General features: G+C 46.2%; 1 protein-coding gene across 1 annotated transcript in view; it reads left to right on the plus strand.

The window, feature by feature from the left end:
* LOC136582882 (uncharacterized protein C11orf24 homolog) overlaps positions 1–25001 on the plus strand; it is a 65058-nt gene that overhangs the window by 21602 nt on the left and 18455 nt on the right. The window contains exon 2 of the mRNA XM_066584167.1: positions 15482–15702. Within this exon, the coding sequence (XP_066440264.1) occupies positions 15546–15702 (157 nt within the window). The 5' untranslated portion in view covers positions 15482–15545. The remainder of the gene's footprint in view (positions 1–15481; positions 15703–25001) is intronic.

Here is a 25001-nt window from a genome sequence, read left to right on the forward strand (position 1 = left end):
TTAGGCTGCTACATTGCGAGAATACAAAAACGCGGCATGCTCTATAGGCTGTATCTCCATGGGCGACAGCGATATCACTGCTATGTACGCGCAATTTTGTAGAGTCAGTGATCCTTTTTTCTTGCGAAAAAAGGCAGCATCGCGTCGCTGCTGCCCGTGATTTTCTCATGTGATAAAATTGTGTGATTTGTAGCAAGAAAGTTAATTTAACTTTGTGTTAAAATCGCATAGCATGAAAATCACAAGTTGGTGCTACTTGATGCAAGAAAGTAGCAGCCTCCATAGGGAACATGGTCTACAAAAAATAGTAAATCGCGGCTGTATGGAGCATGATGGAGTCTCGTGATGTAGTAGACTACAAAACATCGCTCGTGTGGACGAACCCACAGGAAAGAATGGGCTCTACATACATGCGATTTGTAGCACTGTCGCATCGCTACAAAATCGCCCATGTGCATACACCCATGTAGAGGCAATTTGCTATGTTTTGTAGCCCATGTTTCCCTATGGAGCCTCCTTGTTTTTCTCATCGCACGAACATGCGTTTTTAACATTAGAAAGTCCTAGTAATTTTCTCGCTATAAAATTTTACCAAGAAAAAAAATCGCTGACGCTACAAAATTGCAGCGATTTTTGTAGTCGCAATATCACTGTCGCCCGTGTGAAAGAGGCCTCAAAGACGCTGAGGAGGAGCGCTACATAGTATGAGATCAGTGCGGATATGCAGCTGATTTCCAGTCGAAATCCACACCAATGCTGCAGATTTTGACTTTTTGAATGTGGAATTTGCCGCTGAAATTTCCACTAAAGACATTCCGCAGCATTTTCGTCACATGTAAGCATACTCTAAGGGCTCATGTCCACGAGCAAAATAAGAATTAAAATCCGCAGCGGATCACCCGCATGCGGATCCGCACCCCATAGGGATGCATTGACCACCCGCGGGTAGATAAATACCCGCAGATGGTCAATAAAAGTGATTTTTTTTTTTTTTAAATGGAGCATGAAAAAATCTGGACCATGCTCCATTTTCGTGCGGGTCTCCCGCGGGGACGACTCCCGCGGGCTTCTATTGAAGCCTATGGAAGCCGTCCGGAGACCTAAAATAGGAATTTAAAAGAATTTACTCACCCGCAGCGTGCCGGGAATGTCTTCTCTCCTCACGGCCGGATCTTTCTTGCTTCGGCTCGGCGGATGTGCCCGGCGCATGCGCGCAGCACTTTGGCGACGTGCCGCCGGCGTGACGAGTTCATCCGCCGGCCGAAAAAGAAGATCCGGCCGTGAGGAAGAGAAGACCTTCCCGGCACGCTGCGGGTGAGTTAATGCTTTAAAATTCCTATTTTAAGCGCTCATGTCCGCGGGGCAGGAGGGACCCGCTGCAGATTCTCCATGGAGAATCCGGAGCGGGCCTGATTTTCCCCGTGGACGGCCTTAGTCAGCTTGAGGTATGCTGCCACATGCATAGTGGCCTCAGTAGTAATATTGCCCCTAAATTGGTCCCCGTAGTAATGGTGGCCCCAGTAGTAATACAGTCCACACCCTCCTCCTACCTGATATAGGGAACACTATTACTAATAGTGTCTCCTATATCGCCCCTCTGAGACCAATATACTTACCTCTTCTCCTTGTCTTCAAAGCGACATTGTTCCTCTGCTCGGCGCTGCTGTGGGCCTACTCCTCCTACCTTCTCCTCTCCTCCTGCAAAACCAAGGAGGAAAGGTCTGGGAAGCAGGATCCCAGGTGCACGCACTGCTGTCAGTTTGTGCACCTCTAGCAGTACCACTGAGTGATTACTAGTCCGGGAGCCACGCCCCCCTCTTCACCGGCTGGTAATCACTTTTATTGTGAGCGGACATCCTGAAAGCGTGACAAAAGGCTGTCCTACTTGGGGATCCTGGGGACAGCGGGACACAGGGTCCCAAAGTGGGTCTTCCCCACCTAAATCAGAACGTCTGGTCACCTTGCCCTGACTGCAATTTGGTTACTAATTTCTTGAGTGCATAACGATCCAGACAAAGGACTAAACAGACATTACTGGAAATTAAGCAAGGCAGATGGATAACGGGCTTCACTTATCATGAACACTTGAGAATAATTTTCTCTGTGACGTTGGCCCTCTGCGATTACATCGATGCGTTGCCATGGCAAAAGGACGCCAGATGCTGGCATCCTCGCTTGCCATTACCTATGATCGCTTTTGTAAGTGATAAGGCATTGCAGTACAGAAGTTCGACTATGAATTATCATAGCTATTATGGTTTAAGTCCCCTATAGGGACATAAAAAAATATTTAAAATAAAATAAAAAGTGCTAAAAAAACACCCTTTTTTTAAGCATTTTCCCTTTGTGTATTTTTTTTTTTTTTTTAATCTCACTTATTTAGTATTATCATATCTGTAATGACCTGTACAACAAATTGAACACACTATTTATCCGACGCAGCAAAAACTAATAATAAAAAAACAAAGCGGAGGCAAAATGCTTATATTCACTTTGCCTCCCAAAAAGTCACAGTGAGGGCGCATTCAGACGACCGTATATCGGCTGCGTTTTCACGCCCAGCCGATATACAGCGTCTCTCTCTGCAGGGGGAGGAGGCTGGAAGAGCCGGGAGCAGGAGCTGAGCTCCCGACCCCTCTCTGCCTCCTCTCCGCGCCTCTGCACTATTTGCAATGAGAGGAGGCAGAACGGGGACAGGGCTAAGTTGTGGGAATTAGCTCCGCCCCATCCCGCATCTCCCCATTGAAAATGGTGCAGGGGGGTGGAGAGGGGGCGCGAGCTCAGAGCACTGCTCCCGGCTCTTCTAGCCTCCTTCCCCTGCAGAGAGAGACGCCTATATTGGCTGGGCGTGAAAACCCAGTCGATATACGGTCGTCTGAATGCGCCCTGAAAGGGCTCAAAAAAGCTATATGTACCCCAAAATGATACTACTAAAAACTACATCTCATCACGCAAAAATCAAGCGCTCACAAAGCTCTGTATATGGAATAATTAAAAAGTTACGGAACTTTGAGTGCATCGATGTAGAAGAGAAAATTTTAAGGCCTCATGTCCGTAGCGGATTTTAACTCTTCTCCCGCACGCGGATCCGCACCCCATAGGGATGCATTGACCACCCGCAGGTAGATAAATACCCACGGATAGTCAATAAAAGTGAATTTAAAAAAAAAACATGGAGCATGAAAAAAAATGGACATGCTCCATTTAGGTGCGGGTCTCCCGCGGGGACGGCTCCCGCAGGCTTCTATTGAAGCCTGTGGAAGCCGTCCGGATCCACGGGAGACCTAAAATAAGACTAAACTTACCCGCAGCGGACTGTGCAGATCTTCCCTTCTTCGCGGCTGGATCTTCTTTTTTCGGCGCGGCACGCCGACGACGTGCCGAGCACATCCGCCGGCCGAAGAAAAAAGATCCAGCCGCGAAGAAGAGAAGATCTGCACGGACCCCTGCGGGTAAGTTTATTCTTATTTTTAGCGCTCATGTCCGCGGGGCAGGAGGGACCCGCTGCGGGATTCTCCATGGAGAATCTGTAGCGGGCCTGATTTTCCCTGTGGACATGAGACCTAAAAGGGGTTTTATTGTGCGATCGACAAGCGTTTAAAAAATCATTTCCACATGGAAATCCGCGTGTGCCATGGGCATGAGGCCTTAGGCACAGTTAGGAACAGTAGCAACAACCAGGTGTTCTACATGAGAGCCAATTTGCATAATTTTGTTGCGATGAATGAAATTGCTATGATCGACAAGAGAACATAAGACAGTCTTCTAACTATGTAGTTATATGTCCACGAAGGTACTGTGAAATTCACAATATGTCCTCAGATATGCATCAGAAAATTCTGCTACATGTGAATTGGGTTTTAAATTTTTTAATTTTTTTTTTGCGGGGGAGGGGGGGTTTGATGCAGAAAAACCAACAAATCTATCACATTTGAACTTGACCTTATTGGCTGCAGATACACAGCTGGCTTATCTTTTGTTTTTTTTCTCTTAACTTGCCTTCTCCAATTTAATGTTTCCTAATTTTTAAGTCTAGTAGAACCCTAGAAATGATTACTCCTTCACTATACATGAACCACAGTTTTTGTTTTTTTTTCAGTGGCTAAAGACAAATTAAAGATAACCCATTGTATATACTCAAGAAATATCTTAACTCGACCCAAACTTCTCCAAATATACCACTAGAGGGCGCACAAGGATAAGTCTACTACTACATTCCTACCACACCACAACATGTCTAATGAAGAACACAAGGTCTTTCGAAAAAACATCTTTGGTCCTATATGGCTAATATGGTACAATTGTTACTATCATTGTATTTGTGAATCATACTGGTTCAATATTAACCTTTATATATTTTGTGTTCTATGACCTCATCAGTCTTTAGAAAGTATTGTGAAACAAGATGTGAGGACTCTAGTGCAGCCAATAAATGTAATACATATTCACACGATCGCGTTTTCACAGCGTATTATGCAAGCAATGCACGTGGACAATGGAGTCATTGGAAGTACAGTGGTGCCTTGACATGTGCGTTTAATCCGTTCCGAGACGGAGCTCGTAAGGCAAAAAAACTCGTATGTCAAAGCACTTTTCCCCATTAAAATGCATTGAAACGCTATTAACGCGTTCCAATGCATTTCAATGGGGAAACTAACTACAAGTAAAAAGAAATCAATACTCTCCTACTGCCGGCATTCTGCGATGATCTGCGGCGCTGCTGCAGGTTGTCGCTCCCTCCTCCACGCCGACAAAGCATTGCTTCCTGGATGTGGGGCTTAATTCCTTTGGTTAACCCAGTATCTGCTTTTATTGGCTGATGCGGCACGGAGTTAACCAATCAGAAAATCAGCTTGCTGGAGGCGGGGCATTCAAGCCCCGCATCCAGAAAGCAATGCTCTGTCCGCGTGGAGGAGGGAGCGACAGCCTGCAGCAGCGCCGCAGACCATCCCAAGGATGAAACACCAGTGATAGGAGAGTATAGACCCCTTGAGTCTCAGCTTGCGAGGTTTTTTTACTTTTTACTTACAAGCAGTCTCGTATCCTGAACAAAAAATTTGGGATAGAGCCTGCTTGCAAGTCAAAAACTCACAAGCTGGGGCGCTTGCATCCCGAGGTACCACTGTACATAAAATTTTCATTGATCCTTTCTTATTGGCGTGTAAGCATTGTATGTAGATACGTGTGTAAAAAGATAACAGCCTGCTCTATTTTACCGTGTATCACACAATAATAGCCCTATTCTTTTCTATGGGTAGCGTATACAACGCTGTTTATACGAACTACAATACCTATGCAACGCCACTATGGGAGAGAAGAGGGAATTAAAAAGAAACAAGTCACACTGTGCATGACAGTGTGCGTAAGATATGCTGTCATGAGCAGTGCACTCGCTGCCAGACGCAGCAATAGTCAGCTCACATTGGTATTTTGCATATTACATACTGATCACCTTTTATTCCTTTGTGATGGAGTCAGGATTAACCAAAAAACACAACCATCTGTTCTGGTATTGGGTTTTTTGCAGTGTTACCATGCGAGATAAGTAAATTGACCCTAATTGATCTAGTTGGAGTCATTATAAAACAGTAATTACTTAATTTTTAATTTCTTTCTTTTTTTTTTATTTTCTAGAAAATGATTTTTTTTATATGGCACGGTCATTGATTTTATTTTTTATATGCATCTTTTAGTCCCACAAAGTGTATTGTACTGCTTACATAATATACTGAACTACTTACATAATACACTGCATTACATAAGTCCGTTTTACACACTGACAGGCAGCCTGATATGTTTTAGTACATGTCAGACCTGAAGACTGTTAAACTTCAGGCTGTCATGGCAGCCCACCAGCAATCACTTTGTTAGGGCCCAATAAGTAACAGAGGGAGCTGCCTTCTTTTGAAATCATTTGGATACAATTAGATGCAACCGTTGCTGTTGACTGCAGGGAGTTAATGACTGATCCTAGACCAGTGTTTCCTAACCTTTTCAGCCTTGAGGCACCCCTGGGAAAGTTTTTTAATGGCACGGCACCCCTACCAAAAGGGTGTGTGGCTATGGTGTGGTTGATTCCGACATATTATTTGACCTCCGGGCATCATTATATACAGGGGATGTCTAGCTTATACCAGCTGTACATATATAATTATATACAGGAGATACCCAGGTTACCCCAGCATGGTACATATCACTATATACAGGAGATATACATCCCCTGTATACAGTGATGCTGATGTAACCTGGATATGTTCTGTACATAATTATATGCACACAGGGTATCACATGACATCACCACAGGTCCTGGAAGCTGCTGGCTCTGCAGGTCTGTGTGTCCTCACATGACAGGACTGCCGGGGGAGGGTTAACCAGCGCTAGGGGGCAGTGCAGGCTCTGTTAGGGGCTTATGGCAGACTCCAATAGTAAGGTTGGGACATCAACCCAAAAATATCGGTAGTCGATAGTTTGTTCAACGATAGTCGATACTATCGATTATTGTAAAATATCAGAGGAAAGCTATCGATATTTCGATATATCGACTTTTTAAAATGCTGTATGCAAATAAAATAGGTCGAGGGTTAATAAAGCAACACAATCAACAAAAAAATTATAGTTTTCTTTTAAAACTTTAAACTGATGAATTCATTAACTTATAACTATTAATAACATGAAAATATACTAAAGTTACAAATGAAAATAAGAAATTACAGATGAAACATATAATTCAAATTCGGTATATGAAAAGAAGTTTTTTTATCATTGGCCCTAATAATTATCTAATGAGCCAAGAAATATTAATTTGCTCTCATGCTCTCTCTTCAGAATGCTCCTTTGAGCAGACAGGATTTCACCAGCTTTTGAAACCATTCTTTCTGCAGGAACAGAAGTAGCAACTACAGAAAAATATTTTCTACCAAGCTGGTACAAATTGGAGTAGGGTTGGCATATTTCCCTCCATATTTTAAAAGGATTGTCTCCTAAACGACCTCGGGGTTGCATTTTTAAGTACAAAGAAAGTTCTGGTGTTTCATCTAAGGTTCTTAGTTGTTTTTTTTTTGAGGTTCCAGGTCTCCTCTACAACCTTCTTGTGAGAGCCCCATAAAGAAAACTCAGCAAGTTGCCACGGAGGGACCAACAGTCTCCATGGCAACTTGTAAACAATGCAGGGCCTGGTAACGCGAACGTAGTGCCCTGAACACAATTGTAATTGCGTTAGATGAGTCTCCTATCTTTTCTATGGGCACGGTGTTCGCGTTAGACGCTGAAAGGACGACATGTCGCATCTCCTTTTCTGGATACGACCTTCATGCGTTCAGCACAGCCCTCCATCTGCATGTGGAAATGCTTTAATTTAGAAAGCATTGCCCACAGCCATCGCATTAGACGCAAGCGTTCAGAGCCTGTGTCAAACGCGATGAACAAACGCATGTGGAGAAGGGGCCGAAGACCCCACTTTTTCGGAGAGTCGTTTTGCCTGCAGCAAACCTTATTGGTGACAAAGAGTCACCTCACAATTTCCAAAAGTTTCTAGAACTTGTTTATAAGTTCATTAGTGCCTCGAGCAAAACTACATCCTGAACCAACACAGAGGAAAGGGCGGAATGTAAAGAAAGAAAATCTGGTCACTAGACCACAAGACACGCTGCTTCTTTACAAAAATCGATGATATATCGCCTTAAACTATCGATGTTACCGATATATCGGACATAACAATATGGATGAAAAGTATCACCAAGGCCTTAGCGATATTTCGAAATATCTGTTTTTGATATCCCAACCCTATCCAATAGTAGCTCCTCCACCCGCTGCTGCGTGCCGGAACCACAGCAGACTGGCTGAGCTGTCCCCCCTCACTGATAGCACCCAGGGCCAGCCACCCCTCCCGCATCCACCTTCTACTCCACTTCGTCAAGGTACAACAATACCAACCAATAATTTCCAGCCAGAGACTCGCGGCACCCCGGTTGGGAACCACTTTCCTAGACTTTAGAGTAGGAACCCAGTTGTCATTAAGCAGCTGAGCGTCCACTTCACTCAACATGGGACAACCATGTAATACTTGGTCTAGGCCACAGCTTTTTTTTTTTTTTTTTTATATACAGCGTCCTAGTCTATGGCTCCTTAGTGACCGCTCTTTAAATTTAGACAGTTTTAAACTAAATCAGAATTTATCACAGTGGCTAAGGCTGTGTTAAAGCTTGCTGCATTACTAAACACATTTGTCTAACATTATGCCGCTTTTGTCTAACTTTATGCCACCTCTCAGATGCCTGGCTTTTGGACTATTTTAGTTGCACAAAAAATTTAGTATGTTCTAAGCCATGCCCCTTTCTCTCTAAGGGTGCCTTCACACTTGGGAAAAAAATCTCAAGTTTTTTGAGCGATGCGAGAGTGAGTGAAAACCCAGAACTATGAAACCAATGATTTAATGATTGCTGTACAACAAGCCGAAATATGAGGGCTTTTAGCCTACTAAATCTTCCCTTACTGTGTCTCTTGTCACTCCAGTCAAGTGTAAGAGCTGTCACTAGTCGGTGTGTAGTCAGTGGCTTCCAAAGCAGGGCAATATTTGCATGTAGAGTGCCACAGCAACTTATTTTTAACTTTAAAAAAATACCTCTAATCCCATCCACTTCCCTTTGTGCCCCCACATAGTAACTGTTCCTGCCGCAACATAAATATAGCATTAAAAACAGGTTTATAATAATCTTTATATAGCACCAACATATTCTGCAGCACTTACAAGACAAGGGAAATAAAAACAAGACCACAGTTACATGAAGTAATCAATTGATGGAAACAGTAGGGGTGAGGGTCCTGCTTCAACGAGCTTACATACTACAAATAGTGGGGTGATACAGAAGGTAAAGGGGCTGGAGATGTGCACGGTATGGCGCGGTGGGGAGTATGGGATGCTATACACAGACAATGGTCAGGCCGTATAATGGCTGAATCAGTATAACTGCAGCTGCCGGTTGATTACGGCTAGCAGGAACTGCAGTCAGTAGGACAGGGAGCTTTTTATCAGGCGGAGTACCAAGGGGTTTGGTTTAGGGGATATGGTATGCTTTCCTGAAGAGGTGCGTTTTTAGAGCACGCCTGAAGTTGTGCATGTCAGTGATTGCCCAGATAGCTTTCGGTAGCGCGTTCCAGAGGACAGGTGCTGCTCTGGAGAAGTCTTGGAGGCGGGAATGAGCGTTTCGAATTGAAGGGACACTTAATCTGTTTTTCGTTAGCACAGCAGAGGGCGCGGGCTGGGAGGTGAATTGAGATGAGGGAAGCAATGTAGGGCGGCGCAGTGCTGTGGAGAGCTTTGTGGATGAGGGTAGTGAGTTAAAATTATATTCCGTATGTGACGGGCAGCCAGTGCAGTGACTGGCACAGGGCAGAGGCGTCCAAGTAGCGGCTGGACAGGAAGATGAGCCTGGCTGCCACATTCAGGATGGATTGGAGAGGGTAGAGTCTGGTGCAGGGGAGGATGATCAACAGCTAGTTGTAATAATCGAGCCAAGAGTGGGTGAGGGCAATGGTGAGCTTTTTTAGGGTGCCCATGGTGAGAAAAGGGTGGATTCTTGCGATGTTCTTGAGATGCAGCTGTGACCTGTTCGGACCAGAGATTGGATATAGTGGGTAAAGGAGAGATTGGAGTCTATTATAACCCCCAAGACAGCGGGCGTGCTGTCTGGGAGTTATGGTGGTGCCACATACTGGGATGGAGATGTCAGGATAATGTCGGTTAGTAGAAGGTGGAAACATCCGTAGGTCAGTTTTTGAGAGGTTCAGTTTTAGGTAAAGAGAGGACATGGTGTTAGAGACAGCAGACAGTCGGTGGTGTTATAGAGGAATGTTGCTGTGATGTCACGGGAAGAGGTGTATAACTGTGTTGTCAGCATAGAGATGGTACTAAAAGCCAAATTTCCAGATGGTTTGCCCAATGGGGGCTGTGTAGATGGAGAAGAGGAGGGGGCCAAGAACCGAGCCCTGGAGGACCCCAACAGCAGAGGGAAGAGGGTAGGTAGCAAAGCAGACGCTGAAGGAATGGTCGGATAGGTAGGAGGAGGTGTGAGGGGAGAGGGTCACAGGTGGTGGGGCGAGCAGAGGAAAGCAATTTGGAGACTTATTCCTCTGTCGTTGGACTGAGTACAGAGTGAGCAGGAGCTAGATGCAGTACAGATGTGACTAGGTTCAGGGCTAGTCTGGGATTGGGGGATTATTTCCTGCTGGATGTCGTCAATTTTCTTTTGAAGTAAGCAGCCAACTCTTCAGCACTGAGATCAATCACTGGTGCTGCAATTCTGGGCTGAGAAGAGTGGCAAAGTGGTCCAGAAACAGGCGAGGAGCACCTGGGGGGCTGTAGATAACGGCTACTTGCATGGACAGCGGACGGAAAAGTCATAGGGCATGTGTACCTCAAACGATGGGAAAGTAAGTCAGGGTACCGAGGGATAACTTGGAAGGTGCATTGCACAAAGAGAAGAGCACCTACTCCTCCACCTTGCCTGTTTTCCGGTCTTGGGGTATGGGAGAACTGCAGGCCATTGTAAGACAGTGCAGCAGGGGAGGCCGTGTCAGACTGCTGTATCCACGTTTCTGTTAGAGCTAGGCAGCTTTAGGGATTTAGCAGTGAAAGTCCTAGATGGTGGGGAGTTTGTTGCAAGCTGACTGGCAATTCCAGAGCTCACATTGAAAGGAAACCAGGGAGGTTATGCACGGACTAGTGACTGGGCTAGAAGGCTGACTCAGTGGGGCAGGTGGGGGGTAATAGGGGCACTGGAGGATGGGCCAGGATTGGGAGAAATGTCCCCTACTGCTAGTAACAGCAGGATAGTGAGGGTGAGCAGGTGGGTAGGGAATTTATGAAGGTGATGGTTATGCTTCACTATGGCTTCAGGGAGATTGAGGCGTTTTAGGAAAGTGAAGAGTGCGTGCGAACTGTGCACGGGCAAAAAAGAGGGGCTGATATGGATAGAATGCACCAGAGATGGATGTTGAATGTAGGTTTGATAGAAAACAGTAAAGATAAGAATAGAGACTACAGTAGTAGTCATGGTCAGGGGGGAGTGCAGGGTTTTATGACAATTTATACTGCATACCTGTCTCTTGCCCTGTTGAACTGCCATGTTAAACTGCATAAAGGTTACACTTGATCACGATCACATTTCATCACAGGAAACGGACACATGCGTTTCACATGTATAACATAAGTACATCCCCATGACCAAGCTCATATGTCACCAAAGCCAAGCTCATAGCGTAGATACAGCACCAGAACCAAGATCATTAGATAAAGAGCACCCGAACGAAGATCAATGTAGGGATAAATGGCAGAGTGAGGTTATACCTTGCTATATTTGTATCATGTGAAATAATGCATCCAGGTGTGACTTGAACAATAAACATACTGAGTTTTTGTTTCAGAAACAAGAATGCTACCACCCAGGTTATCATCGCTCTGCAGAACATACACTTACGACTACAGTATTGATCAAAACAGTCAGTGGCAGAATAAACAATGTAATTTAGTTAATAGAGTTGAGCGAACGTACTCTTCCGAGCTTGATGCTCGTTCGAGTATTGGCATACGCTATGGTGCTCGCTACTCGAGCGAGCATCACGCCGTGTTCGACCCCGCCCCAGTTTTGGCCCCTCCTCGCCACTGACGTGTCAGATTTGACCCCTCCCCGCTGCAACGCTGCGTGCGTCAACAGTTTCTGGCTGGCTTGGCAGAGGAGAGAGAGACAGAACGAACAAAGGGGGAAAAAAAAAAAGCTTGGCAACCGGCGGGTTCCATACGAAAATGCTCGACTCTTCCATTTAAGTCAATGGGGTTCGTTATCGAATAGAGTTCTCGAATTTTACAAAAAACTCAAATAACGAGGACCCGAGCATTTTGGTGCTCGCTCATCTCTATTCGTTAATAATTAGTGTGACAACTATCTGTGCAGATTGCCATATAGTGTCTTTGACTCATCATATACTTTAGGCCCAATGCCCACGGGTGGGTTTTATTTGCAGAATCCACACGGGAGATCCGGAAATCAAGCTGCCCATAGAGATGCATGGGCACCCTCAAATGGATTAAAAGATGCAGATTTATTTGCTGACCTTTTGGGCTGAAAAACAAATCGCAGCATGCTTCATTTTGCTGCATATCCCGCAAGGATGCCTTCCATTGAAGTCACTGCAAGCCATCCGATCCATGGCACACCCGCACTGCGGAGTAGCAAAGAAGATCCGGACGGGGAAGCAGAAGACCCAGACAGTTAAGTAATTGTCCTCGGCCATGGGCAGGGTGCGATTCCTCTGCGGGCTCCCGCTGGCGGAATCTGACTCGCCCATGGACATGAGGCTTAATGCCTGCTTTAAGACACTCTTAATAGTGCTGCGCACAGTGCCCCTGAATATATAATTAACGGTTCCCTGACCCACAAAATATTTAGCCAGACTGTCCACTCTGAGTATATAATAAACATGCTCTCCTCCTAATAGTTAAGTGCCCCTGTGCCCCTGAATAAAATGCTGCCACCCTGTCCTTTAGACTAAAAAAAGAAAATATCCCTTCAAAAATACAAAGTCACTTACCACTGTATGTTGTCACACCATCTCCCAGCTGCAGCCTCTTCTGCCAACATCCAGGAGAACAGAGCAGGGAGCAATGACCTCATGTCGCCTGCAGTACTAGGAAGGCGCTGCATCGTGCATCAGTGAGTCGCAAACGCTGCTCCTTTATTCAGTTCTTTCCACTACTATGTGAACACAATTGATATTGGTGACCAGGAGAGGGGTTTCTGGACAACTAGTGCACTATCCTGTCATCTAGCCAGTCAGTCCACAGTCTACGAAAGTATAAATGTTTCTCCTTCCCCCAACTTTACTGTCTGTTGCCCTGTTCTAGGGGAGAACATGCACCACACACAGTGCAGCAGGTCCATGGTAGATGCGCCCTTAGGCTGGATTCACACAGGGCGGATTTGCCGCGGTTCTGCCGCAGCAGAGCCGCCCGCAGCAAAACCGCCCGCTAATCTCGGGATTAGCCAGCCATGTGGACCTCGTCCACATGGCTGGCTAATCCGCTGCGGTAAATCCGGTTGAAACCGCGGTTTCAAAAGAAGCAGCATGTCTGTTTACAGTCGGTTTTTTGTTTATTTATGTTACGGCCGCGCTCTCCTCTATGGGAGGTTCTCCCGGCGGAAATCTTGCGTTTTTTGCTGCGGCCAAACAGCGAGATTTCCGACGAAAATACGCCCCGTGTGAACGCAGCCTTAATCCTTGCTTCCTACTGGTAAGAAATATGCTATTCTAGACTCAATCTACCGTAGGCCGGAATCGCATGGGTGGATTATGATTGTGGCTTCTGTGATTGCCCATACGCGTGGGTGATTTGCAGTAAATTGACATGCGTGGGCATTGAAAGGCATCCATTTTTGATTTTCTGTTCAAACGCAATTACGTATTCCTCTAGCGGAAAAAAAAATCGCAACATGCTCTATTTTGCAGCGGGATCCGATCGGGCGGCCTCCATTGATGTTAATGGAGGCCGTCTGACCCGCAGCCTGTATGCAATGAACATTTCGTATGGGGTGGGGGTACCTGCATCATCGCTCAGCAATTGACATTGCAGATTCCGCGGGAAAGCAGGAGATTTAAGAAAAATAAAAATGTACTGCGCATGTTCATTGGCGCGCCAAACAATGCTTTGCTCACATCCGCAGTACAGACTCTAAGGTACGCAGTGTGGCCGGCCGCCGGCAGGGTCAGAGTCCGCTGCAGGTTCCCACATGCAGAATCTGTCCCACCCATGGACATGAGGCCTTATTCATACTAGTGCTCTCTGTTAACAGGTGTTGGTGCTCTGGGAGTTGTCAGTAATTATAGAGAAGCTGCTTCTTGTATTATGTGTGCCAAATGCTTGTCTGTTACTGTTCTAGATTGCCAAGTGTTTGCAGTGTTTGTCTAGATGCTTCGCCGGTCAGTCCTTTGAAATGCCAACCATTCCCTCTTAACACATTTCTACATCCCAAGGCCATTGGTACTTTTAGACCATATACACATATGGCATATTTGAAATATTGGTGTGCAGCACAAATCCAGTACAATGCATTTCTTACCTGCCGGAAAAAAATGCACAAATTTTCACATCCACATCTCGTTCTATGTGTCACTGAGATCTTTCCAGCTGTTTTGCACAGATTTCATGATTTTAGAATGTGTGGATGTTTAATGGCTGTCAGCCGACCGTTCATTTAGCAGACAGCTATTTTTCCCAACTTTTTCATACATGTGAGCATTCATGTGGATTACATGGAGAGTTGGAAATAAGCTGCAGCTCCGGTGGCAGTTTATCTCCAAGGTTAAAAAAAAAAAAGTGTCACACATTCAAATTCATCATACATGATTCTTCTGTCCCCCAAAATCCAATTTGGCTGCATGTTGAAAGACCTTCATACACGTTAGCATGTCTTCTGGCCCTGGTGAAATTGGCGGGTTCGATAACTATAGTCTGTGTATGAGGACCCCATGGGGAGCACCCAGAAGGGGTTCTATTCCCAATCATTGTTTTACAGACTTGGTAAAAACTCATATATTGACTTGAATGAATGCTGCAATCCAATAGGTGGTGCTGCAGAGGTATTGTTCCATATTTCTTGTTTGAAGGAGAGATTTCACATTCCTTGTCACTGGACTAATTATTTACTGTTATAGTCATCCCTCCCTGGTATTCATCTAAATGCTCTTAATCCCAACATGTCTGTGCCCTCTTACCCTCTGTCTCTGGTATTTATCTAGTGTAAATTAAGTTTAAAGTGTTCGTGCCCTCATGTTATCATGTGTTATGATAAGCCTGAAGTATTATGTTAAGTGAATGGATATTCAAGACCTATTTTAAAGAGACTGCAATTATCAAGATGAACAATTCACCAATATCAGCTGTGTTCCTAATCTGCATTTCTGGTGTGATCTAATACTGATGCATATTGTTCAATGATCTCCAAACACAGGACTGTACAGCAAGACCCTAGACCAGAGTTATCCATGCCAGCAGTGCCACCCACTTTTAGGGGCTCACAGTGACCAGTATAGAAAGGGATAACAAGCTTATGGGTCAACACAATTTATAACACCACGCATCTCGCATAGGCTATCTCCAGTTCTGAGAACCTCCTAGAAATCTTTAGTTACATGTGTGGTTATTGGCAGCTTTTTATATTATATATGCGCTGCATATTAAGTGTGAAATAGAATGGACAACAGCAGTTGGCACTCGTTCTGGTTGTCTGCCATGGAGTGAGAGAGATAGATATTTTGGTTTAGTCTTAATAGGTACAGATTTAACCTTTTTCGGCGAGAGCCTATTGTAAACTTAACATGACTGATGAAAGCCCAGTCTAATCTTCATATCCTATTCCGCGTGCTGTAAGTAGTTTGGTATGATTTTAATGCTTTTCACAATATATGTAAATTCTTCATTTTGTTCTAGGTCAACTATGCTGCTCTGAAACAGATGCTTGCCTTGAATGACTACCTTTTAGAATCCCACCACAATGTGGAAGACTCTCGTATTGTTGTGGTCATTGAATCTTTGCCTATCTGACAGCAAATTTAGGACCTCGGCAGAGTATGCTGTCCACTTGCAGAAGGATGTGGAAATTAGTTATGAAAATGAATGCAGACAAACCTGCAGAGAGAGCCTGTCCACAAGTAAGTGTTAACACTATCAGATCTCTTAAATTGACCCTCCAGATTTGGAACAAAATTCTGTCCTGGGACTACAGAGCGGCTATGTGACCTGCAGTTGTTCTCTGCCATGACTCTGATCCATTGCTTCCAGGTCTCTTTTTAATTTGTCCAAGGTGGCTGACACAATCTTCAGAATACCTAATCCCCACAGCGGATTGGTATTGTAAGGGCCCATTTACACGGAAAGATGATCGCTCAAACGGCAGTTTTGAGCGATCACATTGCATAAGCTCTTAGGTAGCTAGCTACTTAAGAGTTTATTAGCGTGTAAATGAAGGTGGTCGCTGTATACAGAGGACAGCGGGAGTGCTGTCATCTGCATACAGCTGCTTTGTTCTCGGAGCTGTCAGCTGGTATCCCACTGAGCTGATAGCGTTTAGACACAACAATTATCGCTCAAAAGATGACTTTCTTAACATCGTATTTCTTAACATTTTATAAAGGTTAAGTGTTATATATGTTCAGAGCATAAGTCACTAATTTAATATTATGAGTTAAATGACCACTCCAGGCAAATTAATTTCAAATGTGTGAACATTTCCCTTACACCCATGATAGTATCTATGAGAGAGCCCACATCCCTCCAGACAGGAAATAGAAACCTCCCAGATCTCTTTAGAAGTGGGAACACCCTTCACCTCCTCAGTCCCTGTTTCCTATCTATAAGACAGGTTGGAAAATGCTGACGTAGCCATTGCTTGGCTATCTCGGCCCTTTTAAGGATTCCGCCAGATCTCTAAAGATGGCGGATTGCAGGGCCTTGCTCCCAAACTCCATGGCATGAAAGGTTACCTATGTGATGTAAGTCTCCACAGAGAGTCACTGGGTAAGCCTGGAATCATCCTCTTGCCCCCAAGCAGCTGCTGTGCCTCCCTGTCTTATGGCTTCTGAGGCTTGGCCGCTGACCTATGACCTGTGGGTTTAGCCTGTGCTTTTCAGTGGAAAAGTCTGTAGATGAAGCCTCTTCCACACCATACACTTTCAGTAACGTCCCGGGTAAAGTATACCTTTGCATGACTAAGTTAGACTGTTCTGATGATTGCTTATGAACATGAGGTACAGTTTTTGTTATGTGAATGCCGCATTGGGTAAGACCATGTATATATTACCTCCCAGAAAACTGGCTCCTTTGGAGGGGCTGTAATATATTTATGTAGGATTAGAATATCCATCTGGTTGTATGGCACAGTTTCTGCATCAGGAGTTAGAGTATCAACATTTTCATCTATGAAATCTGTAGGGCAGCTGCTTGGAGTTTCACTAGTGCTCTATTGGTGGATTCTCCAATCCAGTGGGCTATTAGCCATCAGTAGAATAGTGATTTGACCCTTTCCAATCAATTTCTCCCCCCCCCCCCCCCCCCCCCATCCTCCATTCTCCCCAGCTCCAATTTATTTGAGTGCCCGTACGGCATTTTCCTTTCACCCTCCTGTTCTTTGACAGCCGCGATCAGGAGGGTGCTGGCAGTCACATGATCGCCGAGAGAATACGGAAGTAATACTTCCGCATTCTCTCTTTACCCTCCTGATCTCAGCTGTGACTGATAGCCTAGATCAGGAGGGTGCCCGGGGTCACTGCCGGGTGGAATGCAGAATTAACACTTCCGCATTCTCTCTTTATCCTCCTGACCTAGGCTGTGAGTGACAGCTGAGGTCAGGAGGCTCGTGGCGGTCACATGGTCACTGGGCGGAATGCGGAAGTGTTACTTCCACGTTCTCTCTGTATTACATAACGCTAATTGAGCACTATGTAATGTGTAAAGGAAAAGGCAGAAGTGGTTAAAAACCCTTTCTGTCTTCTACTCGGGGGACCAGTGCAGGAGTGCATCTGCACCCGATCCAGTGCAGGAGTGCATCTGCACCCGATGTGTCTGACGAGCGGGTGAAGATGCACCCCTCCACTTCAGTTGCAGAACTGTTCCGACATCAGAGCTATAGAGGAAGCTCATGATGTCTGAACAGGTCAAGCATTAGAGTGGTAAGGGTTAATGCTAGTAACCCCCTCTAGTAATGTATCTAGTTTAATCTCTCATAGGTGCTGTCATGGGAAACAACAAGATCACTAACCAGTAATCAGAATTCCATGAGTCCATGACAGCCCCACTAATTCTCCCACAATACTGCTGTTTTACATGTTACAAAAAGATGTGTAGAACCTAGAAAGAATGGAAAAGGGCCTCAAATAGTGCAAGGATCTCGCCATAGAACTAAGGAGGTGCAGGGTGCTCCTGTCTTAAGAGATCTGGGAGGTTCCTGTTCCTTGTTGGGAGGGAGGTGGGCTCTTTCATGCTTGTTGCCATGGGCTCATGGAAAACTTGTTACCGGTAAGTAATCTTGTTGGGTTTTTTTCTAATTGATGTCAATCATAACTGAATTCCTGCAAACTGTGTATAGTTTATTGAAGGCCCAGTGACATTACACAATAAAAAGCAAAGATTCAGGGCATGTGGCTCCATCACTTTTTTTTCTATGGAGCATATGAAAATGACGATTTGCGCCCCAAAACTGTTACATCCGTTTCTCCTGTGCTCAGAACCTACCCAATGTGGCCCTAATCTTATATCTGTGTGCATAGCGGGGCCCAAACCAAAAGGAGCATTTCAGAATATAAAATGTGCTTGAAGGTGTTTTAGGCCCCATTGCCCACTTGTAGAGGCCTTGAGCAGCCAAAAGGATGGAAAACCCCCACAAATGACCCTATTTTAAAAACTAGACCCCTTAACGAATTCATATAGGGGTGTACTACATATTTTGACCCCACAGTTTTTGAATGAAGCAAAGCAGAAGAAAAAAAATTATGATTTTAATTTTTTGGGCAATTGTGTCATTTTAAAAATGGTGTGTGTTTTTTGTACAGCGCACACATGAATGAAGACTTTTACCCTAAAATGGATACCCCTGTTTGTCCTGTGTTCAGAAACATATTCATTGTGTAGCCCCAATCTGCTTACTAGACATGTGGCTAGGCCTGTAATAGAGGGAACACCCTTTGGCTTTTAGGGCACAACTGAATGAATTCCAGGCACATGGGACAATAAAACCGGGCAGCGCCCCTCCTCCAATGCTTGTTGCAAACCCAACACTTTTTGGGGGGTATTTCTAGATCTCAGTGGCAGGGATGGGGTGTAAAAAGTGGCGCTCTGTGAGACTGTAATCTTGCTGAGGTGTGATTGTTTCACACAGAAGGCGCTCAGCAGGCTGCTCCTGGAACTGCAGGAAGCCGAGTGTTCGTGGGGGCGACTTGTAAATTACATAGGCATTACAGGTAGCAATCCTAATAATGCTGGGCTCACACGGCCGTATGTGGAATCCGCTTGCGGAGGCCTGCAGCGAATCCCAGCTGTGAGCCCGGCTGTGACCCTTCATACGGTCGTGTAATGTACTGCGCATAACTGTGTAGTCACACAGGCGGTCGTGTGTAGTACTTCTTTTTTTTTTTTTCTATTTTCCGCACCATCGCTTAGCAATAATGTGGGTGTACCCGCAGCCTGTACACAATGTAGTTTCATATGTGGTGCCGGTAGATCCGTGAACAATAGAGCACAATGGGCTCTATTTTGCGGATATCTGCGGTAAAACAAAGCATGCTACATTCTGTTTTTTGCAGGTGGATTACGTAATTCCGACCTGCTAATGTGATCTCTCTTCTGTAATCCAATGCACTTGATTCATCCACGTGTTATTACAGAGCAGATGCATGCGGAATCAACAATTTCTATCTGGTCGTGTGAGGCCAGTTTCAGATAGATCGCTACCTTTTTAGCACGTGACCGGGGACCGCTCAACGAGGCATCCGGTCACTGCTCCAGGTTCTCTGAGCAAGGAGATTTTAACTTTCCTGTGCCCTCCCCAACGTTTTGCTGGTGGGCGCATGCGCAGAAGCCGGGGCAGATCCAAGGAGGAGGGTCGCATCCGGGTTCAAATGCGGAGGCCTCCGGTAAGAAGTTCCATCTCCTCTTGCCAATTGCATCGGTGAGGGGAGATTAAACTTTAACATTTTTTTTTACTTTTACGTGATTGCCATTATCCATTGGATCACGTGACTATGGACCGTTCACCGAGGCCCTCTGTCACTGCTACAGGATACCTTTAGTATCCAGGAGCAAGGAGATTTTACATTTCCTGGGCCCTCCCCAGCTTCTACACTTGCATCTGGCATTTTGCCGACGTGCGCAGAAGCTAGGGAAAGGTCCACGGATAAAGATCCTGTTGGGGGCCATCGCTGGAGGCCTTGCGTCAATAATTTCACCTCCCCTCATGGATTGGGTCCGTGACAGGAAAGGAAACTTTAACTTATTTTACTTTAACATGATCGACGTTATCCATTGGATAATGGTGATCTCGTGACCAGGGACCGCATACCATGGCCCCCCGATGATGTCTCCAGGCTCTTGACTATGTTTGGTAGCCAGGAGCAGGGAGATTGTAAATTACCCCAGCAATCCACGGCTTTTGCCCATGCGTCTGTGATTCTGGCGACAGGCGTGTGTCCCGATGCCGGGGTACAGTCCGTGGATAAATCCAGGGGCTTTAGGTATGTAACTTCACCTCCCCTCTCAGATATGATTCATGAGGGGAGATGAAACCTAAACTTTTTTTTTTTTCTTTTTCACCATGTTGCCAATGGATCTCCGTGCAAGCTGCTCATTTAGATCCATAATCTGGGCTTCCAAATGCACACGCTCACATCTCGTACAGCAGTATTAACCCTCGGACAGCATTGTCAATCATGGAGCACATTCTAAATGGGGATCATACAGCTAAATTAAATTAAAAAAAAAATATATATATATATATATTTTTTTTTTTTTTTACTCTCAAATGAGCCGTAATTAAGTGACTCTTCCAAAGTCGCTGATCCCAAGTCACGTACCGTATTTTTCGCTTTATAAGATGCACATTTCTCCCCCCCCACCCCACCCCCCACCCCAAGTGGGGGCCAAAAATAGCTACGTCTTAAAAGACGAATGTGCAGAAATTTGTCGCATCGGCATTTGTTTGCATGATCGCTCTAACAAAATCGCTGTCGCGTGAACAAACTCACGATCGCCAGGCGATCAGTTTCCAGTTCCATCTCCTCACCAGTGCCGCCCATACATGCCGTTGATTGGTGAGTGCCGCCGAGAACTGCTGCTTCCCTTCCTCCTGCCGTACACAAGCGCCCCTGTGATACAGAGCTTCAGTGATTCAGACCTCTGTTGCACCTTTTGCTCCGTCATTTTGCCCCTCTAAAACAAGGGTGCGTCCTATAAAACAAACAATATGGTACTTATGACACAACACACTTAGAACACAGTACAGTTAGAGTAAAGCCACGCATGCTTACTTAGGTTTTGATTTATATATAGCTCTTATTTGTAGAACTTCTGTTCCTCCTCTGTTTGGAATCTGTAGGAGTAAAACTTGCACAATAGGTCTCTAGTAAAGATGAGTGAACGTACTCGGTAAGGCCGATTTCGCAATCGAGCACCGCGATTTTCGAGTACTTCACTACTCGGGTGAAAAGATTCGGGGGGGGGGCGCCGTGGGTGAGCGGGGGGTTGCAGAGGAGTGGGGGGGAGAGGAAGAGAGAGAGCTCCCCCCTGTTCCGCGCTGCTACCCCCCGCTCCACCATGCCACGCCCCGCCCCCCGAATCTTTTCACCCGAGTAGTGAAGTACTCGAAAATCGCGGTGCTCGATTGCGAAATCGGCCTTACCGAGTACGTTCGCTCATCTCTAGTCCCTAGTCATGTTTGAGTTTTCTGATCTATATGTCACTACGTGCATGGGCCGGTAATATTGGCAGTTTGTCATACTTGCTTCATTACTAGTTGTAGATGGTCATACACACTAACCCTTTATGTATTTTTTCCCACCTTACTTTATATGCAAAACATGTATTTTTCCACCAAATTTCCCATCAGTCTCTCCTCTGGTTTTATTTTTGCTAATTATGTTTTTGAATGTATTAACCCCTTAAGGACCAGGCTGCTTTATATGTCAAGGACCAGACCCTTTTTAGGGATTTTACCCATGTGGTAGTTTTACTGCCCTATTTTTTTACTTTTAGCCACCAAAATTATTTTTCCCCAGTCGTCTCCACGACAGCACCAATTGAGATTGCCTCCTCCTGATAGGACAGGAACACACGGAGAGGTTAAAAGCTCCCCCCCTTCCCCACTTTCCTCAGTGTCTTCCTGTCCTGCCAGGAGGCAGGATCTCTGAGAGGAGCTGGTGGAGAAGCCAGCCAGGATTACTTACAGGCGGATCGGAGGGCAGTGGCTCAGCCTGTCCTCCCTTCCAAGCCAGACGACTCCCGGGACGTCACATGGGGTGGTAACCCCCGGGCCAGGTTCCTCCCACGCCGGCCCATGGGGGGTACAAAGCGAGAGCCTCAGTCCCCCTCGTCCTCCCTGCAGAAGTTAGAGCGCGGTGCTCCAGGAAGCCCTTCGGCGGGGGACGGGGCGCCGCGTCACGTGTCCAGTGCGATGACGTCATCGCGTCTGCATCAGGAGCCGAGGGGGCGGGACTTAGCGCAGGAGCGCGAAAATTTTAAAAAAATAGGAACCTGAGAGAAGCCAGAACAAACCAGCACTACAGGTCGCAGGGTGTCTGCAGCACCGGTATAGTAATGAGTGCTCCAGCCCCAGAGACAGCTGAAACCTCAGCGGCCGTAAGTAGCCAGTGCGGCAAAAAATACAATGCAAATATCCAGTGTATTGTGTATGGAAAATTGCATATTTACCCGCAAAAAATGCTTGCTTTGTCAGGGGGATAAAAAAGACATCACCCCCAGAACAAAACTCAGAAAATGCGTGGAATGCGGGATAAAACTGCCAGCTACGTACCAGAGGCCTCTATGCAAGGCATGCGTAGCTAGGCTAGTTAAAGAGGAATCGGGAGGACGTTAGGAAGCTGGTGAAAGAGGTTAGATCAGCCCTAACGTCACAGCTGGCGCCGCCAGCGAAACGCCAGAAAAGGGCGTATGTTCCTGACGAGCCTTCCGACTCAGAGAGTTCTATCGGGTCGGGGCAAGAGGAACAGGCGGCTGAGGAGTCCTCAGATTAGGAGGACTACAAAAAATACTTATTCCATCAGGACGACTTAATGGAATTGATTAAGTCAGTCAGGGCTACACTAAAAATGGAAGAGCCCAGAGAACCACGTACCCTACAAGATGAGATATTTGGGGGACTAGGGGAGAGGCGCAAGCATACCTTCCCTGTCCACAAGAATATCACCAAAATAATCCAAAAAGAGTGGAGGACGCCGCACAATTAAAAGATCCCATGGATCGCAAAGCTGAGGGCCTTCTAAAGAAATCATGGGAGGCAGCGGCAAACATACTTAGGCCAGGGATCGCAGCCACTTGTGTGGCGCGAACTCTGGGGGTATGGCTAGAACAGCTACACCTAACCAATAAGACGCCGAGGGAACAGATCCTAAATTCCCTTCCGATCCTGCGTATGGCAACAAATTTCCTAGCGGACGCCGCGGCCAGAACTGTCAAACTCTCACGATAGCTACAGCCCGGTCTAACTCAGCCAGAAGAGTGTTATGGCTGAAATCGTGGTCAGGCGACCTAGCCTCAAAAAATAAGCTATGCGCCCTCCCGTTCTATGGCCAATTTTTGTTCGGACCGGACCTTGACAAGATTCTAGAGAAGGCGGCCGACAAAAAGAAGGGATTCCCGGAAGAAAAGCCACAGAGAGGGAAGACCTTCTTCCGGGCCCCAAGGCAACAGCCAGAGGCCTACTGAGGCAAGGGCAAGACAGGCCGCTGGAGTTGCCCCAAGGGAGGCAGAGGAAGGAACATCCTCTTTAACCCCCACCAGGGGGAGCCAAAGCAGAGACCCTGACGCCATCCCCGTAGGTGCAAGGCTGGGGGGCTTTGTGGATCAAGGGGTCGCGATTTCCGAAGGCCCATGGATCCCAAAGATCTTACAGCAGGGATACCGGATAGAGCTGGTGTCCCTCCCCAGAAGAAAATTCATTATCACGGGAGGCTCCAAACAACAGTTACACCTACTAAGGCAAAGCGTTGGGGACCTGCAACAACTAAATGCAATATCCCCCGTACCGCAAAACGAGGAAACCCAGGGCCATTATTCCAGGCTCTTCCTAGTAAGGAAACCCTGTGGGAAACAGCGGATGATAGTGAACCTGAAACCTCTGAACACCTGCATCAGATACAGAAAATTCAAGATGGAGTCCATCTCCTCAACGATAAAGTTGATTCCGAAAGGAGCCTACATGGCATCCATCGATTTAAAGGATGCTTATTTCCACGTACCGATCCACGAGGGGTCCCGGAAATACCTAAGGTTCGCAGTGGATATGGGCAAAGGAATAGAGCACCATCAATACGGGACCAGCATATAAAGATACTGTCAGACAATATCACCGCGGTCGCCCATATACGACACCAAGGGGGCACAAGATCTCCCGCTCTGCAAAACATCGCACAGAAAATTTTCCACTGGGCAGAGGGCCGGATCCTCTCGATCACGGCAACCCATTTAAAGGGGACGCTAAACCAAAAAGCGGGCTTTCTCAGCAGGAGGCAAATAGACCCAGGAGAATGGTCTCTCTCCCTGAAAGCATTCAGAATCCTGATCAACCAGTGGGGGACCCCACAATTGGACCTGTTCGCAAACAGGGAAAATGCCAAAGTAAGCAATTTTTTTCTCCCTCCGGCCAGGAGATCGTCCGACAGCAGTAGACGCCCTAGGCCAAGACTGGGGAGAGGGGCTGGTGTACGCCTTTCCTCCTATACCGTTGATCCCCAGAGTCTTACAACATTTCAGAACCCAGGTATGCACACTAATCCTGGTGACCCCCTTCTGGCCCAAAAGAAGCTGGTTCGGTCTTGTAGCAACATTGAGCATCCAGGACCCAGTCATCTTCCCTACCTGGACAGATCTTCTATCGCAGGGGCCACTGAGCCATCCGAGCCTAGACAAGCTCCACTTAACAGCATGGCTCTTGAGGAATCCTCACTAAAAGAGAAGGGATTCTCAGAGAGTAGTAGAAACGTTAATGTCCAGCAGAAAAAAGACTACCCACCTTATCTACCAGAAAGTTTGGAGAAGGTTTTCCTCATGGAGACAGGGAAGGGATCGCGGGGATTCTATCCCGGACATCCCTCTAATCTTAGAGTTCTTGCAGGAGGGCCTAGAGATGGGCCTCTCTCCAAGCACCCTGAAGGTCCAGGTTGCAGCCCTTAGCGCCATATGTGACACAAAGTTCGCAGACAACAGATGTGTCAACAGGTTCCTAGCA

The sequence above is a fragment of the Eleutherodactylus coqui genome, chromosome 11 (genome assembly GCF_035609145.1).
Source record: "Eleutherodactylus coqui strain aEleCoq1 chromosome 11, aEleCoq1.hap1, whole genome shotgun sequence".
NCBI lineage: Eukaryota > Metazoa > Chordata > Amphibia > Anura > Eleutherodactylidae > Eleutherodactylus > Eleutherodactylus coqui.